This window comes from Mus pahari, chromosome 6 (assembly GCF_900095145.1).
Source record: "Mus pahari chromosome 6, PAHARI_EIJ_v1.1, whole genome shotgun sequence".
Lineage (NCBI taxonomy): Eukaryota > Metazoa > Chordata > Mammalia > Rodentia > Muridae > Mus > Mus pahari.
In genome coordinates, this window is record NC_034595.1 from 85649430 (window position 1) to 85664867 (window position 15438).

Consider the following 15438-nt stretch of genomic DNA (forward strand, 5'->3'; position numbering starts at 1 on the left):
GAGGGAGAGGGAGAGGGAGAGGGAGAGGGAGAGGGAGAGGGAGAGGGAGACCCTCTCAGCACACTAGGAATAGTAGGGAAATTATTTGACCTGATAAAAGGTATTCACTAGAAAGCTATGACTGACACTGTCGTGATGAAACCAGACAAATGCTTTTCTCTTGAGAATAAGTCAAACCACTGGACTGAGCACAGGGTCCCCAAAGGAGGAGCTAGAGAAAGGACCGAAGGAGCTGAAGGAGCTTGCAGCCCCATAGGAGGAACAACGATATGAACCAACCAGTACCCCCAGAACTCCCAGAGACTAAACCACCAACCAAAGAAAACACATGGAAGGACCCATGGCTCCAGCTGCACATGTAGCAGAGGATGGCCTTGTCGGGCATCAATGGGAGGAGAAGCCCTTGGTCCTGAGAAGGCTTGATGCCCCACTGTAGGGGATGCCAGGGCAGGGAAGCAGGAGTGGGTGGGTTGGTGAGCAGGGGGAGGGGGATAGGATAGGGAGTTTTCAGAGGGGAAACCAGGAAAAGGGGATAAAATTTGAAATATAGATAAAGAAAATATTGAAGAAGGAGAGGAGAAGGAGAAGGAAGAAGAGGGCAGCGTATGCCAGGCAGTCCTGGTGCACATCTTTAAGACTGAGCCTGAGAGGCAGACGCAGAGGCAGGTGGATTTCTGAGTCTGAGGCCAACCTGATCTACAAGGTGAGTTCTAGGACAGCCAGGGCTACACAGAGAAACCCTGTCTTAAAAAAACAAAACAAGAGCCACCAGCTCTTATTCCCCTAACATGGAACTGGAGTCCTCGCCAGTGACAGACAGACAGACAGACAGACAGACCTGTCTTAAACCCCCAACCCCTGGGGGGGAAGGGGGTCTATGCATTTCACTATATATAAACCATACTTACCTAAATAACACCTACACCATGAAGCTGTGGAAAATGAGAGAACACACAGGACCAGCGATGACACGTGAGAGTCCTGGGCCCTTCAGCGTACAGTGGCACTGCGCAGCGGCATGCATGGAGGCCACTGAGGTGCAAGAATGACTCATGTTTGGCAGGTGCTGTGGAGAGTGACTGAGGTGGAAGGTGAGGAGGGAAAGAGCGAGCCCCTATGATGTGTGGGCTGGAAAATGGCTGCTATTTAGTGGATGCTCACCAGGAAGGAGCAGACCCAGAACATGCCAGACAAAAGCCAGGCTGTTGTCCCTTCACCTAGGAGGTGGAGAGATGGCATAGAGGCCGCGAGCACTCACTGTTCATGTAGAGGGACCAAGCTTGGTTCCCAGTATCCACACCCGGCAGCTTGCTACCACATGCAAGTAACCTCCGCCCCAGGGGCTCCAGCGCCCCACCAAGGACACGTGTATGCACATAAACTCACGCAGGCACACATGTACATATATACTTTTTAAATCTGGGGGGAGGGACCACAAATTTGCCTCACAACAGTTTACACAGACTAATCCTGCGGCCAGCTACTCCAGCTTCAGTCAAAAACGTCATTGCCAAGATGAGAGATGGCCAGACCCCAGTATGAGGAAGCACGGGTTGAACACCTGCCTCCCGGATTGGGGTGCGGGGGAGGCTCTCAACCCAAATCTCAGAAAACAAACCTTCTAGAGAGGCAGCCAACACCTGTAGCTGCGCCACCCCACTGAGGTGTGTGGCCACGGTCCTTGTGGCTATAGCTCTTTTGAAAGGTAGGGACGCAGAAACGGGGCTGATGAGATCTTGCCTGCATAGAAAACAAGATCTGCTGGACCGTGGTGGCGCACGCCTGTAATCCCAGCACTTGGGAGGCAGAGGCAGGCGGATCCAAGTTTGAGGCCAGCCTGGTCTACAAAGTGAGTTCCAGGACAGCCAGGGCTACACAGAGAAACCCTGTCCAGGAGGACAACAAGATCTATGCCTAGGCTGGGTGCTAACTAGTCGCAGAGAGAAGAGACATGGAAAAGGAAGAGGGAGGTGGAACTAGGGTCTTCTGGTGGTCAAAATTCCTTTGAGGAGTCTCCATTATCAGCAATGGAAACACAGAGCCCCAAAATGTATTGTTTTTTCCCCCCGGTTAGGGAAACCTTGGTGAGTGAACCCCCTGCCCGAGGCTGGTGGAAGAGCAGGAGCCACTGCTGTCTGAACGAGCCTGGTGTTTCTGAATGACAGGCATGCTGAGCTGTAGTAACATTGACCCCCTTCACCCCATCAACCACACACACACACACACACACACACACACACACACACACACACACCCTCCCCCCTCATGACACTCTGCCACACTCCACATGTGCTCCCTGTCTGTCAAATGTGTAATAAACCATGATTTTATTCAAGACAACAACTATCTTGTATCCCAAATTCACCATTTCACGGCTAAGCTGCCACCGCCGGTGTGGCCAACAGACACATAACAGGCAGCAGAGTTTGCTAACGTTCCTGATCCATCCCCTACCCTGTGCTCAACTCGGGATGCAGACTGCCGAGGTCCCAGAGGCCAAGCGCCGCCACTCACACGGCCCAGTGCCCACCAAGATCACCAAGCAGCTTCTCTGTGCCAGGTATGCCATCTACGAGCCTGATTTATTTTTTCCAATAAGAGAAAAGATGTAAAGACCCTCTGAGCAAGGCCTAATATATATCACAATATTTATTTTTGGTGGCGTAATGGATCGGTCTTGCGGGAATGCTGGAAAAAAGGCATCTTGTGAACACGGATGTAAATCAGTCACTCTGAACACCTCAGGGAATCTATATTCTCACCCCGCCCCCTGCTAACTTGACTGTGAAATAAACAGCTGATTTCTTTACAGGCATCCTTTTATTTGTTTCTTACCTAACACTAACGACGGACTGAAGGATGCCAGGCCCAGGAAGCAATCACCTCTCTAATGCCCAGTCCCCCAAAAGGCTGGCAACCCAGAGAGAAAGTTGAGAGCCAGCAATCTGCAGGGGTTAGTGGTGGCTGATGGGTGAGGAACCAAATCGATAGGTTCTAAGGAGGGATCGGAAGGGTGTGGCTGTGCTCAGGACACAAGTCTCCTGAGGGATGTGTCCAGTTATTACAGCCTGTCTCCATCTACGTGAATGAACTACACAGCTAGGCAGGAAGGAAACGGAGGAGCAGGAAAGTCTGAAAGGGTCTTCAGTGGTCTGCAAGCCAGCTCTTCGACCCAGGCAGAGCTGTTTCGATCAGCGCCATTCCTAATATTAATTATCCTGTGCATCTCTCAGGCTCCAATATTCACATGCTACAAAGAACACAGGGCCTTTTAATTCTCCTACCTGTCCCCGGTACCAGGGATGATAAATCAAAGATACAGAGAAACTACACATGACTAATGAACCAGCCTGCTAACGAGGAGCAGAGATCACTCGACAAGATGACACCATCGCCTGTCACAGTCAGCAGTACCCTGGAGGCCTGAGGTGGCAGGCCTCAAGGGTAGACCCATGGATACGTCCTGCCAAGCCAAAGGCACTTTGGGATAATTAAAGGGATCCTTCAGGTGCCTGCTACCCAGGCAGGAAAGAGTTCACTCACAGGAGCTCCGCCCCTTCAACTTAGCCTTGGAAAATTACTGCTCTGTCTAGCCAATCTCTTGGGTAGAGCTGTTCAGTCCTTAAACATGACTGGAGACACCTCCCTACCCCCACCTCGGAAACCCCAGGTACTCTTGGGGCAAAGATTCAGCCTCAACTATTAGCAGCCTCAACTGTTCATTTGCAGATATTTTTATATGTTCACACATGTGTGGTGCATGTTAGGAGGCGGGATGTTGTATGCATGTATGTATGTGTATGGAGACCAGAGGTCAATCTCAGGTGGTCTGTGCTACCCATCTTGCGTTTGCTTTTCTTCTAAGAACAGCAATTCTTGGGGCCTGGAGAGATGGCTCAGCGGTTAAGAGCACTGGATTCTGCTCTTCCAGAGGTCCTGAGTTCAAATCCCAGCAACCACACAGTGGCTCACAACCATTTGTAATGGGGTCTGATGCCCTCTTCTGGCATGTACCGTATATACACAAAGAACTCTTCATAAATAAATAAAAATTCAAAAAAGAACAGCAGGGGCTGGAGAGATGGCTCAGCGGTTAAGAGCACTGGATTCTGCTCTTGCAGAGGTCCTGAGTTCAATTCTCAGCAACCACATGGTGGCTCACAACCATCTGTAATGGGATCCGATGCCCTCTTCTGGTGTGTCTAAAGACAGATACACATAAAATAAATAAATAATTCTTTTTTAAAAAAATAGCAACTTCTTTTGCCTATGGGGAGGGATGCAAGGCACGTGCCATAGCACCTCAGTTTGTCAGCGGAGGTCAGGGATAACATTTAGAAACAGTTCTCTCCTTCCACCACGTGAGTCTCAGGGATCAAAATCAGGGCATCCACTTAGCAACAGCTGACTTAACGTGGCTGGGTTTTTGTTTTGTTTTGTTTTCTATTTCTTAAAGATGGGTCTCTTAGCCAGGCAGTGGTGGTGCACGCCTTTAATCCCTGCACTTGGAAGCCACAGGAAGGCTCATCTCTATGAGTTCAAGGCCAGCCTGGTCTATAGGGTGAGTTCCAGGACAGCCAGGGCTACACAGAGATACCCTGTTAAGAAAAACCAATGGGGGGCTGGAGAGATGGCTCAGTGGTTAAGAGCACTGACTGCTCTTCTTGTCCAGAGTTCAAATCACAGCAAGCACATGGTGGCTAACAACCATCTGTAATGAGATCGGATGCCCTCTTCTGGTGTGTCTGAAGACAGCTACAGTGTACTTACATAAAATAAATAAATAAATCTTAAAAAACAAAAATCTTTAAGAAAAACCAATGGGTCTCTTCATTGCCCAGTAGACCAGGCTCACTGTTCAGTAAATTCTGAAGATCCATCTTTCTCTACCTCCCCATGACCGAGATAAGGACATGTCACCAAGCTCTGCCTCCTCACATGGCTTCTGAGGCTCAAACTCAGCTCCTCAAGCACTTCACCAGCTGACAGATTTCCCCCCAGCCCAATATGCAGATCTTTCGTAAAGCTGGATCAATATTCAAGTAGCTGGGCCAACTAAATGTCCCACCAGATCCTAGGGACTAGGGCAGATCCATAAACACAGAGGTAAACATGGGCGCGGGGGCACGGGGGAGAGAAGAGTGCCCCTGAGTCCTGATCATTGGCTTTACCGCATTGAGACCAAGATCCAGGCCACGGTCAGAGTTGAACCCAGGATGGAATCTTTCCAAGACTGCTGTGAGGCGACACGTGAGAGTCTGGGGCTAACTGGTCAAGGGTGCAGAAATTCAATCCAAGCTCTTCTCTGGCAAGAGAAACCAAAAGAGACGACCCTTCCTGGAATTGTTTTCAAAAGTAACAAATAAGCTAGGACACCCAACACCAGTGTCCAGCACCGTGGCTCCGGACTGCCCACTGCCTCTGACAAAGGCCCCCTTCATTGGGAGAGACCCACCAGGGTTTTCAGATCAGCCACCTACCATCGCGAGAACAAAACATGATTTCCCTGCGATGTGACCTAACGGACTGCCCCATTTCCAACTCTTGTTGGGAAAAGCCTGAATTTGAATCCACAGACCATCCACCAACGGACAATGACTCCCATTCCCTATCAAACATGTCCAGCCTGCAGCCCTCGGGCTGCACATGTCCCAGGACAGCTACGAATGAATCCCAACACCTGTGTAGGTGACATCATGCCACAGTGCCGGAAAGCATCCCCTGTGGGTTTATATGGTCCTCGGAGCTGTGTTATGCATTCTGGCCATCTTTACCCTTCTCAAGCCCAAGCTGCAAGTCACTCAACCCCATCTCCCCCAAGTGAAATCCGAGTGCTGGGGATAACTAGATTAATGGACATTTAGATAGCTATTCATGGGTACAAGCCAGGGATACAACGTCACCGCCATCAAAACCATTACCACATGATTCCACTAGACCGCATGGGACCAAGAGGTACAAGAAAAGAGAAAGGTCAATGCTAAGACCTCCCTCACTGGCTTAGAAGTCTACAGAGGGGCCAAAGCTAGACCCTCGTCCACCGACAACCTATGACCTCTTCTTCATCCAGTCCTGCAGGAAGGGGCATGGCTTACCCAAAGACAGACAGTTGACAGCTGAGCTAAGATGCCAACCTGGGTTCTCTTGGTCCCCGCCCCCATCTCCAACACCTACGGTTTCAAACCCAGGGTGAGGAAGTGATAAAGTACGTCCTGACACGTGTTTAACCAGAAGCTGTGACCTCGACCCATCTTATCAGCAGCCACATCCATCTCTCACAGCAGAATGTTCACAAAGACATTTACTTGCTCCTGAGCCAGAGTGTCTGTGTGGCTTCCGTCCACTCTCATCCGTCACTCTCTCTGATTCTGTCCTCATACTTACTTCCACTCTCAAAAACCTCATCTTATAAGAACAGGTCTCTTTTTATCTGATGCTAGCTCTCCACTTCTCCTTGGGTCTAATCAATCTGTGTCTGGAGATAAACAAACCAGAGACAAATGTCATGGTCCCTTTTTGGAAAACAGGCACCTTTTAAAAATGACCCACCCCTAGGGGTGACACAGAGAGAAACTGAAGGAGACGCGTGGGTAGATACCTCCAGTGGAATGCCCTCCTCTGATGGGACAACAAAGACAGTCACTGTGTCTTACCTTCTAAGTCACCATTTTCAGGATGGGGACATGGGGCAGGGTTCAAAGTCAAGGAGCCTGAGAAGACCACAGGTCCCCAAATGTAACTGTGAATATAGCCCTGAGCCTACCTCTCTGAGGAGCTTGAAGTCTGCAGACAGAATAAGGAGGCTGTAGAACAGCAGGTTCAAGGAACCACAAGCCTCCTCTAGCTACAACCAGAGGTGTAAGGAGAGGATGACACATCATACAGCCAGATACCTGGTACCATGGGGCCCTCTTCCCACTCACACCCATCTGCACAGCCTACAGTGCTCACACCTCCTGCCAGCCCCAGCCATGCCCACCTGCACAGCCTACAGTGCTCACACCTCCTGCCAGCCCCAGCCACTGCAGCAAGTGGGGAACACCAACATCTGCTAGTCACAAAGGCTGTCTCTGCATGGACAGGTCCAAGATCCCCTCCAGGAGCCAGCCTACCATGTCCCCCATCCCCCATGCTTACCACCACCACCCCCCCCCCCCGGCCATGCCCTACCAGGGAGGCTCTCAAAAGGCTCTAGCCCAGACTTTCAGAAGTAGCTCCTTCTACCTCTCCCACTCCGGAGAATTCCCAATGCTTTTGGAGATCTTTTTGACAATTTCTTGGCAGCTCTAGGCATCCCATGAGAGACGGCATGCACGAGGTGTATGTGTGATTTCACTGGGGGGCTGTGGCCCACCAAGGAGGTTTGGAAGAGTGGGAAAGAGGGGCTGTGCTAAGAGACAGTTTCAGGAAAGGGAGAGGCAGGGGGCCCAGGTGAACGGAACAGAAGAAGCCCCTTAACAGAAAGGGCAGAGGGGATGGCTCTCGAGTAACTCTTATAAATTCTAGTCTTTGATTAACCTTTGAGAGTTGAGTGAAAATTGTGGACTTGAAGTCGCTCGCGTGTGCGCACACAAGCACTCACACAACAAGGACTTCGCTCATGTGTGGTTCCCACATGACCTGTGATTGCTTATAAAGAATCTCAAACAGGGCTCAGCACAGCACCTTGCGGGTACCGACGGCTGTGATAACCGGTGATGAGGTAGATACTGGGAGAAAGGACAGTGGAAGAGGGTAGCCAAGTCCTCCGATGGCTCTGGACCATCTTGGCAGCAGAGACCCTAAGGGTGCTGCCTACTCTCTCTAGAAATGGAAACAGCCCCGCTGACGTCCTGCAGTAAACTCAAGAGGTCCAGACTGAAGCAATGCTCTCCTGGATCCCCAGGAAAGGAAAAAGCCATTCTCTCCTTTCCAGGGAAGAGACCCTGGCCCAGGGCTTGCTCACAGCCCCCTTGTGGCCTGGGGGTGTCACTGCAGCTCCCGCTGCTATGTTGGCCACGCAGCTCACACAGACCACTCTTAGCTGGGGTGGGGCAGAACACTCAGGTACCAGCGATTGTCCGCAAGCCAGTTCCAAGCCGTGTTTGTTTTTGATGTCTTAAAACTAAGACTGTGACTCAAGTCTAAGTGATCCCTCTAAATCCCTCTGCGGCCCACTCCTTACGGGGAACCAGTCCAAGACCCGCCTCATTAAGCCAATAACCTCGGAGCTTCTGTAACATTACCACTGTTTTATTGATCACTCCTTCGTCTTTCACATGCAATTATGTACAATTGTGGCAACGCTCGATAGAAGCAGTTAGCAGGAATGCTCGAGACCTCTGGTCTGCAAGACGCCGAGAGATTACAAAACAGGACCCCAAATACCTCACATGGCTTGGGTTTTCCATGGCCTGCTGGAGCTTAGAAGTCAAGACTTAAAAGGCACACAGGGAGGGAGAGGGCTTCTAGTGGCTCCCTCCTGTACACACGACAACTAAGGACCTAGAATCCACTCCTACTAGCAACCCATCAGGGAAAGCCTGGAGCCCACCAGGGCTGGGAACTTAAAGGGGTGGGGGAAATTCACCTGGAGGTTGGTAGGAGCCATGAATTAGCCTAGTTATCCTAAAGTAGGCACCAAGCAAGGAGAGTAACTTTGGATTGAGGGGCGGTGCTGCGGCGTGCCTGAAGGGTCTCGGGTAGACCAGGAGCCAGGAGAGGGCAAGAAGATGGGGAATCGCTTGCAGCTAGAAGTCTTGGCGGGAGGTGTGTGTTGGGGGAGGAGGGGTGCTTACCTCTTTGATTTTCTCTCGCTGAGCTCGCACCAGACTCTGGGACTCCTTACTCTCATCGGTCCTTGTCCCCAAGACCGGGTGTCGAAGCCGGCTGCGGAAACCATTGTAGTCGAAACTGAACCGGACGCTCTCTTCCTGCGGCCTGAGGGCTGCAACCCTGTTGCCTTCCTCTCGGGGCCCGGTGGGGCGGGTTCGCCGCAGCCACCCTTTCCTACGGAGGACACCGACCAGGCGGCTGGGATCGTCCTCACCCGGGGCCGGAGCCGCAGGGGCAGGGTTGGGAGGCGGCTCTTGCTCTGACACCGAGTGGTGACCGGCGATTTCGGCCATCACCTCCAGGCCCGGCTGTTGGGTCCGCGAGGCCGAGAAGAGGCGCTTGAGGCGAGAGGAGTGGGGCAGCAGGAACAGGGCGCCGAAGCACAGGGTGACGAGGCCCGAGAGGAAGAGCAGAAAAAGGAACTTCTGCGGCAGCCGCAGCCCCCACGGCGAGGCCGGGACGAAACCCGGCACTTTCCTCACCAGCATCGCGGCGCGGCCAGCAGCAGGGGGCTGTCAGCTCCGCCCGGGGCCCCTGGGAGTCCTCAGAGTCCTCAAGGGTGGGGAACAAGGGTGAAGTAGCTGGGGTCCCCGAGCAAGGCTGCGCACCTCGAGGCCGCCGCTTCGGGACCCGCCCGAAGTTCAGGGAGTTTGGAGCGAATCCTCCCGCGCGGGGGCGGGGGCGCGGCGGCCTCGGCGGGGCCCGGGCGAGGGGGGCTGCTCGGCTGAAGCCCGGGCCCGCCGTGCGCCGCAGCCTGCCCTCCGCCTGGTCCACGGAGCCCGCGCCCTCCCGCGCCTTCCCGCACCGGAGTGGTCACATGCCGCCCGCGACGCCCTCGCGGAGGGTGCGCAGGACGCAGGCCCCGACCCGCCGGCACCCGAAGTTTCAGCCTCTGGAGCAGTTTGCAAAGGGAACCCCTAGGGCTGCAGGGCGAGCGCCGCTCCTAGAGCGGACACCCAGTCGGTGGTGACGGCGCAGGGCCCGGCGATCGGGACACGTTCACAACTTTGCTCCGCCGCGCGCGGCTGCCGCTCCCGAGGCTGCGCGGGACCCAGGGGCTTCAGATGCTCGCGCGGGGAGAGGGATACCCGGGAAGCGCGTGCGAAGCCTGCAGCTGGCCTCTGTCAAACCTGGGCCTGCCGCTGAGCCCGGAAGCCCTGGCTCGGGCGCCGCAACTCCGGTGGGCGCGGGTCTCCTGCTGCGATCACCTGTTCCCGGCCCCGCGGCTCCGCTGGCCGCGCAGGCTCGCCCGCCGCAGCTCCAGACCGGCCGCCGCCGCTCCGGCTCTCACTGCGACAGCGCCGCTGCCCCGCCCCCCGCCAGCCACGCCCTCAGGCCACGCCCACAGCGCGCCTCGCGCCCCTCCTCTCCGCCCGCCGCGGCACCGCAGTCCGGCCAATGGGAAACCTAGCCGGGAGAGATGGGCGGGTCAGAGTCTGGGCCACGCCTCCCGCTCCCAAAGCTGGCGCTGCGCTCCCCCATCCTGCTAGCTCCAATGGTCCAGCTGCGCGCTGTGGAGAGGGCGGGGTGCAGAGCGGAGCGAGGTCATTGGCTGCTTCCGAGGGATCCCCGATGGGCCACAGTCACCCATTGGTTTCTGCCCAGCGTTCGCTGGACTCCGAAAGACCGAGACGCCCCCTCCACCGCCCACCTCCGCCTAGCGCCGCTCTGTGTTTCGGTCTCCCCCGGAAGGACCAGGAGACCAGGTTGTTCTGGAAGGCGCTGCCCATCTTTGGGCGACCCTGTCACTTCTCAGCACCAGCCGGGGATTGCCAGGTTGTTGGTAGCCAGGGATGCTCAGAGCTCAGACCAGCCGCGGTAGTACAGCTGTTTCGCTCTTGGGGGGGCGGGGGAATGGGGATGGCTGGACCAAACCCGAGAGCTGTGGCCGCGGTTAGGTTTGGCTGAATCAGTGTTTCCAGGGTTCCTCGCAAACCGCCACCAAAAACGTGGCCAAGGCCCTTGGGTGGGGTTGGCGAGGGATGCTAACATGAGAAGCAAGAAAAGAGAGGGACAGGCAGAGAGAGACGCGGGAACCTGGACATATGTACGGGTCATACATAGGATATGCATGTGTGTGAACATTTGCATTTTTATGCATACCGAGGCTGCCTTGTGGGTGTGTGCTTAAATGCAAATAGACACTTAATTTCAGCACGGACACTCTAGCAATTACGCCAAAGTGTATCTAGACAGGTCTGTATACGCAAACATTGACGTGCACAGGCATACCCAGAGCCACCTCCACAAGCCCACACATACACAGGCATGTGTTATCAGACACCGTGTGCCCCTGCCCCAAGACACAGGCATCCGTGGACTTCAGTCCTTCTTTTGCTGTTAAAGCTCACACCGGAGGCCAAAATAACACTGCTGTGTGGGTCTCTCATGCAAAACACTTTATAGAGACAACAGCATAAGGAGAGGCAGATTAAGAGGTGTAATAGGCAAGGGGGAAAATATCTGCTTTCAGCTGCAATTTGAAAGACAGAAAATACTGCAGGGACGCCTTTCCCGGAGAGGAGGCAGCCCAGGCAGGCTCTCACCTCATAAATCTTTCTTCTTCCCTGAGGCTTTCTGCAAATGGGCTACTGAGGCTTCCTTCTAACCCTGGCCAAACCATTGCCAGCCCGCCCACTCCTGACATTTAAATACCCCTGGCATATAAATTTCTCTCTGCTGAAAATAAAAGATAAAAGACTGTCGGTAACAGGTGCAAATATTTTGGTCACTGGAGATGAATAATTTCTCCCAATACACCTAGCTTATATGTAAATTTCTACTTCAAATGTTTCAGTCTCTTGTGAGTTTGGCTGGCAGGAGTCAGTTCCCTGGAGTTAGCCCGTGCATGAGATAAGCATGTGTGTGCTCCTTAGATGCAGTAGCATACACTTACCCATGACAGCATCTTTCTCAGTTGGGCTGGAAACAGAGCCCAGCAGTATTTCTACAAAACTGTTCTGCTCACAAACACTCACTCAAATAAGCCGGTAGGTAGTCCACAAATCTGGTTTCCGGCACCAAGATGGGTAGATCGTGGTTCCTGATGCTACCGACACACTCATCTGGTGAGGAAGTACACTGAAGACCTACTATGTGCCAAGGCATGCAGCCCTGAGTAGGATTCAAAGCTTCCGTTCAAGGGGATCCTTCTCTGAAAAGCAGTGCCAGTGGAGTTGGCCTGTCAGGAGGGAACCGCATGGCACCAGCCTGTGCCATGCGCCTGCTTCACGCTCTTCCTGTCCAAGAGAACAGCAGCCCTTCCTGACAGTGGGTTTCATGTGCCATCGCTTTAGTTGGGGGGTGCTGTTCATATGTGTGCAGGTTCATGTGTGTATGCAGGTTTACATGTGTGCTTATGCACTATATGGCCAAAGGTCCACCTTGGTTTTTGAGACAAAGACTCTCACTGGAACCCGGGGCTTACTGAATCAGCTGGGTTTGATGGACAGCAAGTCCCCAGAACCACTTTTCTCTGCTTACACTGGCCTGGGATACGTGGCCACACTCCTGGCTTTGTAAGTGGATGCTAAGGACCAAACTTTATCAAATGAGCATCTCCCTAGCTCTCAGATGCCAATCTCAGAAATCCACCTGCCTCTGCCTCCCAAGTGCTGGGATTAAAGGCATGCGCCACCACTGCTTGGCTCAAATATTATTTTAAGTACAGGCCCAGCCAGGGCTGGTGAGATGACTTAGTGGATGTCCCTTTCTGAGCCTGATGACCCGAGTTTGACCCCTGGGACCCACATAATGGAAAAAGAGAATAGACTTTTGCAAACTGTCCTCTGACTTTCACGTATGTGCTGTGGCATGTGCATTCACACACACACACACTCAGAGAAGGGAATGGAAGAGTGCTGAGACATTTGCCATGGGGCAGGATTTTTGCAAAGCATGTTGAAAAAGCCAGGTACAGTGGTGCATGCCTAGACTCTCACAGACAGCTGAGGCAAGGAGAATGTCACAAGTTCAAAGCCAGCCTGGGCTGTTGATTCAGGCTGTGTCTCAAATAAACAAAACAGCATGCTAAAAAAAGTAAATCATCGGGTGGAGAAGACCACCTCTGAGGGCCAGCCAGATGGCTCAGAGGGCAAAAGCACCCGCTTGCCAAGCTGATGAACTTGGTTCTGTCCACGGTAAGAGAGAACCAATTCCTACAATCTGTCCTCTGACCCCCACACAGGCACAAAGACACACAAGTGTGAGACACACACACACACACACGATTTTGATTGATTGACTAACTGATTGACTGATTGATTGACTGACTGATTAATATAATCTTAAAACTTGAAGCACCTCCCTGAGGCAGGTGTTTTTACTCTCCCTCTGTAGAAGTAACAACATCGAATTGACCCAGTGTCACACTTCTGAGGGGACAAGGAAAGCTAAAAAGGCCGATGCTTAGAACCCTTGATGCTATTCTAAGTCAACTACATCCAACCTTGTAGCTGTAGCATCGGGTCCCGTGTGCTGTCAGAGCAGGAAAAGTGGGCCTAGCGCTGCAAAGAGAAAGAAGCGGAGCTGGGCGTGGTGGTATACATCTCTAACTCCATCACCCAGGAGGCAGAGGAGCTGAACGCCAAAAGGCTGAGGCCAGCTTGGCCTAAAGAGCAAGCGAGTTCCAGGCTAGACATGTCAAGACCTCTTATTTATTGATTGATTTGTTTGTTTGTGTGTTTGTTTGTGGAGGGGTTATGTGATGGGGGAGAGTTGAAACAGAATTCCTCTGTAGCCCTGGCTGTCCTGGAACTCACTCTGTAAACCATGGCTGACCTCTTGCAATCAAAGGTTTACCTGCCTCTGCCTCTGGAGTGCAGGGATTAAAGGCGCGCCGCCCCACCCACACTGCTGGGTTAGGCCCTATGAGGAGGAGGAAGAGGAGGAGGAGAGGGGAGAGGGAGGGGGAGAAAAAGAACAGGAAGAGGAGGGGCGGAAGAAGGAAGAGGAGAGGAGGAGGAGGAAGAGGAGGAGAGGAGGAGGGGGAGGAGGAGAGGAATACAGTAATAACAATAACAATAATGGAGAGGTCTGGACAGAGTAAAGTGACGGTGGGGGTGGGGACATAGGCAGCCTCACTGATACGGATAGGTCAGGGAGTTGGGAAAGCAGGGTAGATGAACTTTTTCTTTCGGTTGCAGTGCCGGGGACCAAACCCAATGCCTCACTCACCCTTGCTAAGTGAGCACTCTGTGGCTGAGCTATGCCCCACCCCCTTTAACTTTCATACTTTGACACAGGGTCTCACTAAGTTATTCAGGCTGGCGTAGAATTCCTAACCCTTCTGCCCTACTCCCTCCAATAGCTCTGATCACAGACCTGTGACACTAGGCCTGGCTAAATGAACATTTTAAGGACTGATAGAGTGAAGGAGGTAGAGGCCTTTTGGGGTGTGCTACTGTAGCCCCTGTTCATGTCGTCTGCTGCTGCTAGGTTGGTTAGAAGGCACTTGGAAGACTTGCTCTGGGCCATGATAGACAGGAGCCATATTGGCACAGTGCCCAGGGCTCTGTATGTCTGAGGTGGGAGCGTGAGCAGGAGGAACTGCCACTGATTCTCCTGCACTAGGAAGGCTCCAGCAGTAGCAGAATCTGAATCTCAAGTGGCCATTAGCCCCCACTTAGAATCACAGGCAGAGAGAAGCAAGCTGTCTCCGAGATAACCATCTGACAGTTCCCTAATGGCCACCAGACATAGCCTTCCCAGGCAGGAGAGACTTAACCAACTAGGGGTGAGACAAAAACAGTGTCCCCTCCTCCCCCTGACCATGGCACACCAGTGATTCCTGAGATCAAAGGCCCTGCAGGCAGCTTGGGCTCATCCTAGCAGTCTGCCACCAGCCAATGCCTTGCTGTGCTGGGGTCCGTCTGGGGTCACAGAGCCAGAGCTCTCTGGAGTTGCCCTTCCTTCCTTCCTTTCAACTCTCCTTGCCTTTGAGCCTGAGCACGGCGGGCGGCGTCCTACTGGTAGGGGCTTCTGCAGGGGCCTGGAGAGATCACCATCATGGAGCAGCCCTGGTCAGGGATGCTACTCAATAGCCTAAAACGCCCACACCCTAACTCCATACATTAAGGTGCAGAGGCAGGAAACCTGGCCAAGAGCCAAGCCTTTGCAGCCAGGCACAGGTTTGAGTCCTAGCTTGGTCACAGTTGGGCTAGTGATGCTAGGCAAATTGTTGACTTCTCTGAGCCTTGATTTTTCCATCCATCTGATGGTGCTGACGCAGACTAAGCATGCTACCATACTTAATAAATGTGGGGCGTGGGGGACGGGACTGGAGAGATGGCTCAGTGGTGAAGAGCACTGACTGCTCTGCTAGAGGTCCTGAGTTCAATTCCCAGCAACCACATGGTGGCTCACAAACATCTGTAATGGGATCTGATGCCCTCTTCTGGTGTGTCTGAAGATAGCGACAGTGTACTCATACACATAAAATAAATAAATCTTTTTTTTTTTTCTTTTGTTTTTTTTTTGGTTTTTCGAGACAGGGTTTCTCTGTGTAGCCATGGCTGTCCTGGAACTCACTTTGTAGACCAGGCTGGCCTCCAACTCAGAAATCGGCCTGCCTGTGTATCCCAAGTGCTGGGAAGGCAGAGGCAGGCGGATTTCTGAGTTCGAGGC

At 53.0% G+C, this 15438-nt stretch overlaps 1 protein-coding gene across 1 annotated transcript in view; it reads right to left on the reverse strand.

Moving 5' to 3' along the window:
- Man1c1 (mannosidase alpha class 1C member 1) overlaps positions 1-10093 on the reverse strand; it is a 142703-nt gene extending 132610 nt beyond the window's left edge. The window contains exon 1 of the mRNA XM_021200031.2: positions 8778-10093. Coding sequence (XP_021055690.1) covers positions 8778-9302 — 525 coding nt within the window. The 5' untranslated portion in view covers positions 9303-10093. The remainder of the gene's footprint in view (positions 1-8777) is intronic.
- Between the last annotated feature and the right edge of the window lie 5345 nt (positions 10094-15438).